This window comes from Thalassophryne amazonica, chromosome 2 (assembly GCF_902500255.1).
Source record: "Thalassophryne amazonica chromosome 2, fThaAma1.1, whole genome shotgun sequence".
In the NCBI taxonomy this organism is placed as follows: Eukaryota; Metazoa; Chordata; class Actinopteri; order Batrachoidiformes; family Batrachoididae; genus Thalassophryne; species Thalassophryne amazonica.
The window spans coordinates 141848624-141863171 of NC_047104.1; the positions used below are offsets into that span (position 1 = coordinate 141848624).

The window sequence follows — 14548 nt, forward strand, 5'->3', positions numbered from 1 at the left end:
CCATATTTAACATTGAAAAATTTTTCAAAAATTCAGTAACTGTCAAAAAAAAAATTTCTTTCATATTTGAGTGTAGGATGGTATCCTTTATCTGACAATTTCATCCGGATTTAAATTTAACATTGAAAACCCCATTTAATGTATATTTTACATTATATCTTAAACATACCCCAGTCACGCTCATATTTGAAAATGAGGTGCAGACTGGCACTCACTATCACCTGACAAAGTTTGATCAGGAATGTGGATTTTGTGGACATTTGAATTTAATATTAAAAGCCCATTTAATGTACATTTTGCATTATATCTCGATCAAAAGTGCCTCAATCACTTTTTTCTGTTGTGGATTTACCGACACCACCAAAGTTGGATGGAGGTTCCAATTTTATGCCTGTTTGTCTGTCTTCCAGTTATCAGTCAGAAACCAAGTGACAAAACTGTGCGTAGCAAAGATAACCAATGTTCTTTGAAAATTATCTGAAATAGAATCCAGAAACTGAACAAGTTGGAAAAAAAAACCTGAGAACACCACAAAAAACTGATTCAAGTGCATGAACTACATACATGCTGCTGCTATTTGATCACATCTAATTTAGCTTCCGAAAAGCCACTTCTAACAGGACTTTGACCTTGAAAAATTTTTGCAAGGTAAAATTTTGTGGAATTTGCACTCTGAGCATGGTGCTCTAGTTAGACATCAGCTTCCCTTGTAGCTTCTGAGTTGATGTGGGTTTCTTGATGACTTTCCTCACTTGTGCCCCCTGCAGTTCTTCAGCTTTATGCATTTTTTTCACAGCCACTCAAAACAAACGTAACATCTCAGGATCTCTCCAGCTTTATTAAAACAAGGGATGTCTTTTTGCAAAAGGTAGAGACAACTTTGGCATGAACAATGAAGTACAAAAATAGTTCAAGTTCTCACATCCCAGTTCGCACATTCACACTTCCAGACTACAGGGATAAATTACTGAACGGACATTACAGGTTAGAATGTGTCAATCACACACAGTGTGACCCTTTTGCAGCAAGAAGAGCAGCTTCAGAAGTTAAAAGCACGTACGAACCTTAGACGGAACCTAAGACTTATTTGTGTTAACATTCGTGTAATACAGTGCTTTTTTTTATTGCGGTTTATTCTTTGGTAAGAAAGTTCTGAAATGACTTCCATTGGGGTTTTCACACAAATGGAAACAATCATAACTCTTAAAGCTACGTAAATTATTGCATCGAGGACATTATGGAAGGTGTTTTTCGGGGTCCTATACAGAGTGACAGTGACAAGACAAAAAACGAATAACAAAAACAAAAAAAAACCAGTTTGAGGCAGCAGTGCACGAAACATGAACACGGGTCAACATGACATCTTCTGTGGGGTAAGACAGTGCAAAGGTCGGATGGTGAGCAAACAAAGCAGGTGCCTGATGGTCTTTTATTCCTGAGGATTTGGAGGAACATGAGCATCTGCCAGCAGCTCAGGTCGGAGGCACTCGATGGGACACTTAATATTCTGAAGGAAGAGGAATGAGAAAATGTCAATGTATGATCAGGAAAGATGCCATTAATACGTAGGAAGGACTCGGTTGGATTTGATTCAGGTGAAGACTTAAAATGAGGTCAAGATTTATCAAAATGTTACTGAACAAAAATGTTTAAAACGGAGCACGACTGGTATGGGTTTTTTGCATGCCAATACAGATATTGGGGAGAAAAAAAAAGACTATACTGATGTCTGCTGATATGTATCTAAAAATGGCAATAATTCCTAATATTTTGTTAACAAACCCTTATGACAAAGAAATGTAATTGAGGTTGATGTTTCACAGTTTAAACATGAACTTTATTACAAATACAGCCAACAACCAACTAATGTATGGCACTCTGATTTCATTCAGATAGGCAGTCACCATGTCACATCACTCAGCATTTGCATAAAATAGACTTCTCGTGTGTTTTGACCCCGGCTAGCTGGTGGCATGGCGACCACTCCTCTATTGTTGCTATAAAACGCCCACTCTGACCAAAAGGTAATGGCAGCTGTTCCCTTTTCCTGTTTCTCTTATAGCTAATGTGACCAAGGGGTGATGGGGTCCCTGCTAAGCTTAACTACTTAATAAACAATGATGCTGGAGCACCCACTGCTTGACAAACTATGAAATGACACCATTTCTAAGAGTAAAATTGTTTTTCTGCATTGTTAGGCAAAAATGCTGAAGTTGATATGTTCATGAAAGGGTCATATCAGCCACCTGGTATGTTTTATTCAGACTCTAGTTTAAAATGTTTAATTTCTGTGTTCCTCGTTCATGCAGAATGTGAAAATTTAACAAGGACGACTAAAATGTCCCACAAGTTCCTGCGGTGGAAATGGGCTTCAGTCCCAACTGGCTCTCAAATTCTTATAGTGATCCTTTCTGTGCACAGCTAGCATCGATTTCTATTCAGTCCACTAGACGGCGGACACTTCCCGTGAGCTGGTGCCTAGCAGCCGCCATCTTGCTTAGCGTTACGTGTCATCAGGCATTAGATTAAATAGAAATCTGTGATGCGCTGACTTAAACTTGGGTTAAAGTGATCTGAAAACGCTGTGTTGTGCAGCGTTCAGATGCAGCGACAAGCTGATAAAGGATTCTAAATTGAGCTTTCCTAAGTGAATATTATATGTAATATTAATGATGTGGGGAAATGACTAAAATTGCTGAATAAAGGTGAGAAATTATTTTTTTTTTTTGTCTCGATCTGTATTCTGTAAAGTAGTTTTACTGCCTGAGTGCTTTGTCATGATAAATATCTCACCATTCGCTTAGCAATTCAATTAAAAGTCTCACTTTCATAAGTCTCAATTTGTCCCTTTTTAATTAGCCTCAGGTTTTTTTTCTTCACATCAGGTTTTCCAATTTATTAATTTATGTCATTTATATAGTCCCAAATCAAAATAAAGCTGCCTCAAGGCGCTTCACACGAGTAAGGTCTAACTTTACCACCCTGAGATATTCTGTAAGAGCAAATTCATAGAATGGAAATGTTTTTTCTCTCAATTTGGTGGGTCACATGACAGTCGCCTTGACATTGTATATTCTACTAATATAAGAATATACATGAATGAGATTAATTTTTCTATGATATACTCCATATTCCGGTGTAGTGTTTTCAAATTTCTTTCAACTTGGTCCAGAAATTATTGAATAATCTTACTTTCACCCTGGTTGCTCCTGGCTGTTTCATTTGATTTATTTTATTTGAAATTTTCGCGGAGAAGCGCTTCGTAAAAGCAGCATCGCAGGTGGGTTAAGAGCAGTCTATAATATCTTTAATATGATGCGAGCGTGCGACGTTCTTACTTTCAGGCCTGATTATTTCCCATTTTAACTTAACTTCATAATGAAATTAATTAAGGATCAGACTAGTATTTGGTGTCTTGGCAGACATAGTGTCTTTGACAGACTGATGGTATTATTTTTTATCTTGCTTCACAACATCTGGACTGGGATTGACAAATTCATTCAAGTCTTTTATATAAACTGTCTGATCCTCTTCTGTGTTTTGACAAATATTGGCTGTACAAATGTGGGACTGAGCTTGAATAAATGTAACAGCACAGTAATAGTACAGAAAATGCAGATTTATGGTGAAACTCTTTCTTAGAAACATTGATCATGCCCATCGATTTCTATTTATTCTTGGTTGTCCGACGCTAACCAAGATGGCGACGCGCTGGCAACAGCTTGTGAATGAGCAGCACTGGTACCACAGTCTCTTGTACAAAGAGACTGGTAGCGTGTTTTTGAAAACATGCCTGTGATTGGTCCATCTGATACGCCGGCCGCTATTGGCTATCACGCCACGCTCTGTGATTGGCTGTGGCGTAACCACCGAAAATGTGAAAAACCAACCGAAAGACTTGGTATTTTGGGGATGTTTAACATTAAAATGCAGCCACACAAAATGTAAAAAGTGGTTAGAAGCAATTCTGCTCAATATGACCGTTATTCAAATGATCTTTTTGCTTTCCCTCACCAGTTTGTTCAGAGTGCTGCTTCCATATCTAACAGGGTTGATCAGAGTGGCATCAACATCTGTCCCCGCCGGTCTGCGGCAGTTCTCACATCGCCAGCCCTGACAGGACCAGAAAATATATTTTTTTAAAAACTGATTTGACTCTCAGCTGAATATGAGAACTGTTCACAAGGAGACAGATGCGTCTCACCTGCTGTCCCCCAAAGCACGTGCAGGTGCAGATAGCGCCCAGGTACTCCTTCTGCCACTGGTTTCCCACCTGGTATGTTTTACCGTCATCAAAGCACAATGCCTGATCTGCACGGACACACGTTAAAATTCACATATGTTACATTTGGATTATTTCAGAAAGACAAAAATCAGTTTCACTCAGGATTAAGAGTCCTTACGTGGTTCACACTTGAACTCTCCTTTGCCATTTCCCAAACAAGTACAGCTCATCAAATGGCCGTTTTCCGCTTGCCGATCCCACTGCTCTCCGATGCGATAGTTCCTGCCGTTGTCATGGCACCACTCTAATTTAAAAAAATTAAAAATTGACAGGAAACTGAGTGAAGTGGAATTAGAACTTTTAGGGCTGTGGTTATATTATGTAGCAGGGGTAAACAAACAAATACTTACTGGAGGAATCGCATCTGAAGTGTCCACTTCCCATTCCCAGGCATCTGCACCACAGCTTGAAGCCCGTCTCAGACATGCGCTCCCACTCAGCACCGACGTCATGGTAGGTGGCGGTAAACGAATCATAGCATGAGTCCGTGTCGGAGGCTGTTCTCTCTGGGACTGAAGAAAGGTGGATGGACATAATGTGACTTGGAAGCTGCACTTTAGGGAAAAACATTCTTTCACATTAAACTAACTTATTTATTGATATTAATAATGATGATGCATAATTATCAAATGAAATGAAAGAAAATACTGTTGTCAAGGTAATGATTTCTCTGATGTCACTGCATGAAAATGTCACCAAAATTTGACTCGTATGACAGATTGGTACTTCTGAGATCCAGATTAAGATTTAATCTGGATCAGAAACTGAAAGGAAAAATGACTAGAAATGAGACCAACTAAAGATTCATTAAAAAAGAAAAATTATACAATCCTGATTCATACTTAACTGATCAATGACACAACATTTGCGAATATGCTGATAGATGAACCAGAATTGTAATAAATGTTAGGAACGTGATGCTCTGTTCTTTCACGGATATGTGCATAAACCTGTGGCATACATGCAGTACAACTTTAGCACAATCTTGATGCTGCTGAAAAACCTGGTCATGTGATGTCATGCACGACAGCATTACATATCCCACAGAAATGCAAGGGATTATCACAGTGTACCAAAATTTGCAATGTAACAAAAATATTCTAAACTTCTGGAAAATCCTGACACTGTTGAAACAAGACAAAGACAGAATTCCCAGATGATCCCTCCCAGTCCCTCTAAAGAGCCCTTGAATGTTGCACGATGGACAATTTGAATGACAATTGTGCAAACTTGAGCCGCATTTGAATGCCTTAGATAGCAATCAGCACATCCGTTTAGCCACAGCACATGCACACCACATTCGCGTCACATTCATTTTGGAAACCCAATCGAACGGCGGTCAAGATGCAGTCATACAGTCATCTGACTGCAGTTGCAACATTTGTACAGCAAGTCGGACTGTTCGGACTGCGGTTGGTGAACTGTAGGAAACGTTCGGACACGTCGAATCCTGGCCGTATATCCCGACCGAGCCAGCCTTCACTACTGGCCATTCCACCCACACTCGGTCAAAGTCGAGGTGCAATTCAAAGACCTCCAGCAGCAGTCACAGTGCACTTACAACAGCCAGGCCCATTCACGTGGCCAGCTCGAATGTATTGCACATGACACCATAGTCGAGGTGCAGTGTGATGGCTGGCCAGTCTGCGTTAGAGGGATATTCGCCACGGTCAGGCACGTCATATCCTGCCAGCATGTCCGGCTCATGGCGTACGTGCACCTCCACTGGATCCCGTTGGGGTTCTCAAAGGAGACATCTTCATGAGAACATCTTTTTGTGCAATGTCTGTGGTGCACATACATCCTGTGAACTACAAGTGGACATCGCACAATCACACTGAAAAGGCACGGAGCGGTCAGAGCACGTGTGAGGGGAGAGCCAGCGACTGACATATGTGAATGAATGAATGAATGACTGAATTTATTCAGCGCACACACACATATTCAGTCCAAAACAAAACTCCTAATGAAAAAAAAAGCACAGATATTAAAAACACACATTAAAAATAAGTGACAAAAGGCGGGACACATATTTAACACATATGACATGTTTCCAGTCCGAAGTATTTTCGCATCCTCAGCAGGTCTTGTGAAGAGAGCAGACACAGTGCTGGCCCACGTTTGCCTTCCAGAATTTTAGACATCAGGCGGTGATTGGACCTCATTCTTCCAGCACTCGTGCGTATGCACAGGATCGTGCATGACTCAGACGACGCGGGATCCGCCCACATTCTGAGTGGTTGTACAGCAGTTGTACACGGCTGTCTGAATGTCTGTGCCTCCTGACTGCATCTCGCTCTTGGGCATTGTTTCCCATTCGGCCCGATTCTGCTTCATTCATGCTCATTCGTGCCATGTGTGAAGGGGCCTTAAGTTTTTCCAGGGATGCAAATCCATAAAAGTGAGAACAGGGATTAAGTAACACTTTCTGCAAATATACGTAAGAGTCTGTCTAATGATTCTTAGCCAGATAATTACTGTCCTAGTAGTTGTTACAGCAGAGGGCAAAACTTCCCGGGAAACTCAACCTCTGTAATTTTTGCTAATTTATGAAAAAAATATTAATAAAAATCTGATGTATAATTCCTCAAAGACAACAAACAGGACAATCGTGTAAAACCACAGGATGCTTCACCCCAAATACTTCAGTTCTGAATGCAAAGTGCAGGAGAAGTAAAGTTTTTAAAAGTATTTCATTTCTGATTACTTGATACTTGGAAGCGTGTAATTGTTTTTGTAATAAATTTTATTTATGGTGACGTTTTTGTACAGTAGTGTAGCTACAGAATAAATTGGGTTATTGTGTTTTCAATTCAAGTTTAAAGATGTAGAAGAAAACGTGGTACTTGCTATTCAATGCATGGTTTTTGATTCATTGTAATACTCTGAATTCATTTAAAACCACATTATTAACATTGTCAGAGTTTGGATGTTTGGATTCTGTTTGTTATTTTTGTATTTAGTTTGCATTATTTTTCTCTGTGGTGAATTTTCTTGCTGGTCCTTTTTTCCTGCTTGGGGTTTTCTGTCTCTTCTTGTCTGTCTCCTGATGTTTGGTGGTGGGCGTCTCTCTCTGTATGGCCACGCCCTTGTTCTGGTTCTTTCTCACACACCCGCTTCTCATTTGTAACTAATCACCTGGGTGTATTTAAACTTCAACTGGTGCACCTTTCCTCTGCCAGATCGATGTGCCTTATGCCTTCGTTTCCAGCTCTGTTCCTTGCGTTTCTCATCCTGCCTGCCTCCTTGTGTTTTTTTTTGACCATCTGCCTGTTTTGTGACCATGCCTTTTTGCTTAATGAACTTGCTATGTTTGCTGATTTTTAACTGCCGTTTTGTGTACCGGACCCAGCTGATGACCAAAGTAAACTGTCTTAACCCTAAGAGCTTGTTATCTGAGTCTCGCAATTGTGTCCAGCCATCTCTGACTGCAAAACCTGATAAACATGGTTTTAATAAACAACTATGCTTGTTCTGCTTAAAGTGGGTGGCACTATAGCCAATAAATAACCACACACAGCATGTGTGGATTGGTGCTCGACAGAGTGCTCTTCTAGTTATCCCAGAAGATGGTTCCTCAGAGACTTTGGGAACCACTGCAAGACTCTTCACGTACCACTGTGGGTACTCATACCACAGTTTGAGACTCACACCTGTACACGTCATACCGGTTTGTGCTGTGGTGGTTGTGTTATTCTACTGTACAACCCATGTGGGCTTTGCACCATGCTTAGATTTTCTGACCAATAAGGAGATGTTGAATGCTTGCCTGTGTTTCCGGCGCTGATGACCTGCTCTAGGACCTTGTGTCTGAGAACACCCTTCAGAGCCTCCACAATCACGTTGTAGTCTGCTCCTGGTGTCAGTCCTATCAGTGTAGCAGTGGCGGCTGTTCCTGGCAGGCGGACCTGTGACATACACACAGATGAGGTCTGAGGAAACTCTGACTCACCTGCCCTTCAGACACACTGCAGTCATCAGTGTTTTCTCTTACCTGGAACATCTTCTCATTTATGTGGGTGAGTGGATGGCAGGAGACAATGTAGGCGTTGCTTTGACTGTACGGCTTCCAGGAAATGGTGGTCCTGGATTGGGCCTCACGGGGAAGTCCTGTGTCGTTACTAAAGGAGGTGCCAATCGGCAGATTCAGCTTCAGGATGGGCACTCTGCGGCCCTCTGCATCAGGAAGGGGCACAAAAATGAGGGGCTGATGATTCTGCCCATATGGCGGTTGTGGGATGTTCCCATTATACTTATTGTTGTACTCTATGTACTCCAGATGCTGTCTATGACCACCGAGCCCTTCCTGTCCATTGGTGCCTACTACCTGGACAGTGTTGTCCAGTTTAGTTTGGGGCACATCCAGCTTGTCTGATGTTCCAGGGCCATTGGGCAGAGGCAAGGGAAGCAAGGGATCTGGTTCTAGGTGGGAGAAAAGTTAGGGAAGCAAGCGGGTTAGATAAGGGGGGGGTACTGCTGTAGCATATCTCTCCCAAACAAAGGCCACAGATATGAAGCATTACATGAGCTTTACCAGCACCTTAAATAGACAGCTTGGCCAACTCAGACTCATTCTGCTTATGACAGGTTAAAACAGTGCCACGTGACAAACAGGTGCCATCTTGTTACTCAAACCTCCCACTTTACTGAAGTCAAATCAGTCACATCACCCACATTGTCTGAAGTAATGTAACATTCAAATTGAAGTCTTTATTAATACAGCAGAAGATTTGTCCACATTATTACGAGGTGCATCCAGAAAGTATTAGAAACTTATTTTATCCTACTGAAACAAACACAGCATGTGAGGTGTCATTTGATTTGAGTACCAAGCCAAAGAGCAGGCATGCGCCTCCAGCAGGGCCCCTTCACACATAGTACGAATGTGGCTGAATTGTGCATGAAGCAGGAATCGTATGCAATGCGTGTATTGCATACGATTCCTGCTGCCTCCAACATCTTGTGCACCTGTTGCTACAACTATTTGCGCACACCAGCGGCTGAAAGACAGAGTGTGCCCTGTGAGAGCACATTCGATCCCGCTTGCAGCAGGTGTCGGCCAAATTCCAGGTGACACACACGAATATGTAACACTGCTCACTTGGCACTTTGAAAATGCGTGGTCATTCACACTGTTAACACGAAAACAGTCAGCAGAGGATCACTTTCGAGCTGGATATGAAATTTGTCTAAGTGCCCCCACGAGTGTGGCTTTGCAAAACAGCAACGCACATGTGGCGTGCATGTGAATCACGTTGCACCCCCCCATCCGCAACACATGTGGTGTGCTGGGGGGGGGGGGGGGCACACTTGCTTGAACTGCTGATATGGATGTACAGATGGGGAGTGGACAGGCACATCAGAGCGCACACAGCACAGCTAGTCACCTCCCAGCTGCTGACAAGAGGCTCACTGGCAGCAGGAAATGAATGACGGCTCAGTGCACACAGCGTGTCACATTAAAAGCACAGTGACTACAGCCAGGACAAGTATATAAATGATTACAACTCTACCTACATACACAATTACATAACAAATAACTAAAAAGAAATGATCACATAACACAGACACAGTGACACATTGTTGTGTGCGCTGGACTGTCAGGGGGCGTGGCCGCCGACACCAGCAGCTGTTGAGATCTCTGGTTCTGGACGTCACAGATGGAGAACATGTACCGTGTTTGGACGGACATGAACTTACAACTGCCCACCGTGACTCGTGTGTGTCTGCTTGCTGTCCTCACGTGGACATACATAAAAACATATATCACTCTTGCGACGGTCTGTAGCAAGCGAGCGCACGGTGCGCACATTGACAGGCTGCCCCAGCTAAAATGGATCATCAGATCATAACACAGCGGGTAATCTGAATGTCACGTCAACCACGTGAGCTCTGTTCCACGTGATGCGGTGTCTGTCCTACAGCGTGACGTCCACAGGACATGCGTGTCGGGCCAGACACGTGCGGGGCCGGCGGGACACACTGGACCAATAGATGTGGACATGATAAGAGCGAACTGCATCATTTATGTCATAACATGACTGTACGTCTGTGACCATGGGTCATCTACAGAGGAATAGATGGTTCATACTTGTATTGTCCACTTGATAAGAGGGATTCGATAAACTGCTGTGTTTTTTATGGTGTGTGGTTTTATTTTTTTTTTATATGTTTATCTCCTTGTTGATTTCAGGCATTTTTCCACACCTTTTATAGGACAACAATGGTTGCACAGTGGTAAAGTTTGTGGCTGGCAATCAGAGCTTTTGTAAATTGCAGGTTCGAATCCCGTGAGTGGCATGTATTTTTTTTTTCACAGCAGCTGTGCCATGTGGTTACACATGCTCCAGCTACTCACTGTGTTCATCGTTCACGCCTGCTGACCACATGTCCCTTGCGACATTGGCTCGATGTTTTCGTCATTTGCTCATACAAGCTATTTCACTGTGATTCTGAGAAATCTTGGAGTCATTTTTGATCAGGATATGTCCTTCAGTGCGCATATTAAGCAAATATGTAGGACTGTTTTTTTTGCATTTGCGCAATATCTCTAAAATTAGAAAGGTCTTGTCTCAGAGTGATGCTGAAAAGCTAATTCATGCATTTATTTCTTCTAGGTTGGACTATTGTAATTCATTATTATCAGGTTGTCCTAAAAGTTCCCTGAAAAGCCTTCAGTTAATTCAAAATGCTGCAGCTCCCTGTTAATTCCAGAATAGAATTTAAAATTCTTCTTCTTACTTATAAGGTTTTGAATAATCAGGTCCCATCTTATCTTAGGGACCTCATAGTACCATATCACCCCAATAGAGCGCTTCGCTCTCAGACTGCAGGCTTACTTGTAGTTCCTAGGGTTTGTAAGAGTAGAATGGGAGGCAGAGCCTTCAGCTTTCAGGCTCCTCTCCTCTGGAACCAGCTCCCAGTTCAGATCAGGGAGAGAGACACCCTCTCTACTTTTAAGATTAAGCTTAAAACTTTCCTTTTTGCTAAAGCTTATAGTTAGGGCTGGATCAGGTGACCCTGAATCATCCCTTAGTTATGCTGCTATAGACTTAGACTGCTGGGGGGTTCCCATGATGCACTGAGTGTTTCTTTCTCTTTTTGCTCTGTATGCACCACTCTGCTTTTAATCATTAGTGATCGATCTCTGCTCCCCTCCACAGCATGTCTTTTTCCTGGTTCTCTCCCTCAGCCCCAACCAGTCCCAGCAGAAGACTGCCCCTCCCTGAGCCTGGTTCTGCTGGAGGTTTCTTCCTGTTAAAAGGGAGTTTTCCTTCCCACTGTCGCCAAGTGCTTGCTCACAGGGAGTCGTTTTGACCGCTGGGGTTTTTCTGTAATTATTGTATGGCCTTGCCTTACAATATAAAGCGCCTTGGGGCAACTGTTTGTTGTGATTTGGCGCTATATAAATAAAATTGATTTGATTTGATTTGATTTGCCCTGATTTGTACTTTTTCATACTATGTGTGAAGGGGCCCTCAGATTTTAACATGACAGATACTTTCTGGATGCACCTCATATATTGTTTTAATTTGGTGAATTACAAGATGACAGTGTTTATTCTTTTTGAATTATTGTCTGCACAAGCTGGCTGGAATGGATTCATCTACATTTTCATTATACACAATGCTCTTATTAGTGCGGGGGGGAATGGGCAGTGAACGGCCGGACAGCAGTGCTGTGATCACATAGTACAGCCAGTACTCAGTGCTTTGTGCCAGCAGTGACCCTGGGTTTGAGTCCAGGTCACGGCATAAATAATATTGATGATTGAAGAGCTTTTTTTAAAAAAAAGATTGGAGATGACACAAAACACCATATGTTTATTTTTCCCCACTTGTAAAATAAGTATGTAGCAACGTTTAAAGTGTGACTGAGGTGGTTTTCTGTTGAAATATATAAAATACCCATAGGCACGTACACAAGATGGCACCTGGCATGAAGTCATTCAGACTATTTAGGGCACTGAGCATTTCTACTAAAAGGCACATTATCATAATGCAGCATTACAGACACACAAGAAATATTTTGAATGGCATTTCTGATGACATTCAAAACAATAATAAAAGAGTATTTCTTGTATTCAGAGCTCACTGCTGATTGCACAGTTTGTCTTAAGGCCTGCGAGGTGCAGAGCGGTTACAACAACATGTCTGACGCAGCTGAGCAGATAAAAAGTGTCACTGAAAGCCTCACATTTACCGGTAAGTCATTGAATGCATCACTTACACCCCTTACTTTTTATTTACAAAAGAAAAAATGCATATAATTTTGCTTCTCAGGTAAATATTCATCAAAAAGAGATGTAAAGAGGTACTCACGAGTCCTGGTTCTGCCCACTAGAGGTGTACTTCTCTGAGTATTCTGGATGGCGATGACCTTGATGATGTACTCTGTCGCTGGCTTCAGTCCTGAAGAGGCGAACGATTGGTTACAACTGGGTGACTTCACAGTGTTCTGCTTGAATAAATAAGCAAAAGAAAAAAATGCCCTGCCAAAATAAATAAATAAATAAAACGTGACAAAAAAATATAGCAGAGCAGCTACCAGATATGGTGGCGTAGTTTTGGCCAACGTGTGGGCGCGGGGTGAGCTCTCGTGGAGCTCGTCCTGACTCCTCGTAGGTGATGTAATATCCTGTGATGTGTGTGGCAGGAGGCTGCCAGGTGAAGGAAATGGAGGTGGGGGTCAAAGACGTGAACTGAAGGTTGGTGGGAGCCTGGACCACCGGTTCAGCTGCAAAGGAATAACATCCGGTTAGATTGTGATCATACGTGAAAGTAAAAAATGTAAACGAGGGCATGTGTTAGGTTACATGTTCACTCATTGGGTTGTTAGCAGGGTTACTCAAAAACTAATGAACTGACTTTTGCTAGCTTGGTGAGATTGTGCATATCCCATAAGCAGCTGAAGTGTGTCCATCGCACACACACATCCTTCCTCCTTTGTGTCCTTTGCAAAATCTCATAGAACAAACTCACTATAGTTGCCGAGTACTTATAGAAGTAGTTTACAATAACTAGATTTCATCACAAAGTAATTTTTTTCCAGTTTTGTGAGAAATCAATGGAAACCTTTAGCTATTAACTGATTATCAAAAATGATATAATGGCTGAGTTGATCCTTGTCATTTGATTGGTAGTTTATATGTCACGTGACATGGATTATTCGTACCACTTGCCATTGTGTTTTGTAGGGGTTTTTCTGCCTGCCTGAACCCCACCCGGTAGTTTTATGTGGTGAACGAACTCAATAACTGACAGGAAACAGACTTAAAAAACCAGATGTTGTATTAAGAGATGCCTACACTGATGAACAGAGTCAATAAGACAGGTCTTCCAGAAGCAAAACATCACATGCAACACTGCTACAGAAGAGCCCCTACATTAGGGCTGAGCTGTTCTTATTCCTGCAGTCGACCTGCCTCCAGGTGGGCGGCCTTTTCCCTGCTGGGTGTATCAGTGGAGCTATGCGAGTTTTGTGATTGCGTTGCTTGTTCAGGCAGCATGTATCATATCAGACTTTTGTGATGAATATGTTTGTGTCAGCGTGATAAGCAATAACGGAACGTTCCATCAGGCATCGAGGTTTGTCCCAGACAGATATGAAGCACTTGGTTTTATCCGTTTAGACTGCACGTCAATGATGACATTTGGCTGTGCGTCATGACTGTACGTAAAGCAGTCAGGTCACATCCAGTTTGTAACATTAAGTGGTCTGAGGACATTTGGACGTGCATCATAGAACATTCCGACAGTTTCATTTACCGTGCAATAGTGCTTTTTAGTGTGCAATTTTTGTTCTATATGAAATGTGCTATTGCACACCCCAACCACCACATGCGCTCACACTACCAGGGGCGGCGTTTAGCTAAACATGGAAGAGTTTGTTTTGCTGGCTGGCGACGATTTGAAGGAGCTAATTGATGGTGCTAATTCTTCTAACACACACACACACACAAAACATCCACTATACTATAAGCCGTCTAGAGGCATGAAGAGGTGTTAGGATGAAGAGCTGGACAAATTTCTGAAGTGATTTTCACTAGAGTGACAAAACAGACAAAACAGGTAGTCTGTACACGATGCAAGGCATCACGGACTACATCATCAGAATTATTTTTCAACTATCTGACTGTTTTTGCAAGTTGACTAAGAACAATTTTGGACTCCTATTTAAAGTTTGCGTTGGACTGTTGACGTCAGAGCACCAGTGACGAACACCAAAATGCAAGTCCCTTTTCTGATGTTTATAAATTAATAA

The 14548-nt window shown here is 42.1% G+C and overlaps 1 protein-coding gene across 1 annotated transcript in view; it reads right to left on the reverse strand.

Moving 5' to 3' along the window:
- Positions 1-808: 808 nt before the first annotated feature.
- Positions 809-14548, reverse strand: part of LOC117531962 (fibronectin-like) — a 57926-nt gene continuing 44186 nt past the window's right edge. The window contains 9 exon segments of the mRNA XM_034195154.1: positions 809-1507; positions 4015-4113; positions 4205-4311; positions 4404-4529; positions 4636-4797; positions 8055-8193; positions 8280-8707; positions 12607-12696; positions 12833-13021. Of these exon segments, the coding sequence (XP_034051045.1) occupies positions 1430-1507; positions 4015-4113; positions 4205-4311; positions 4404-4529; positions 4636-4797; positions 8055-8193; positions 8280-8707; positions 12607-12696; positions 12833-13021 (1418 nt within the window). The 3' untranslated portion in view covers positions 809-1429.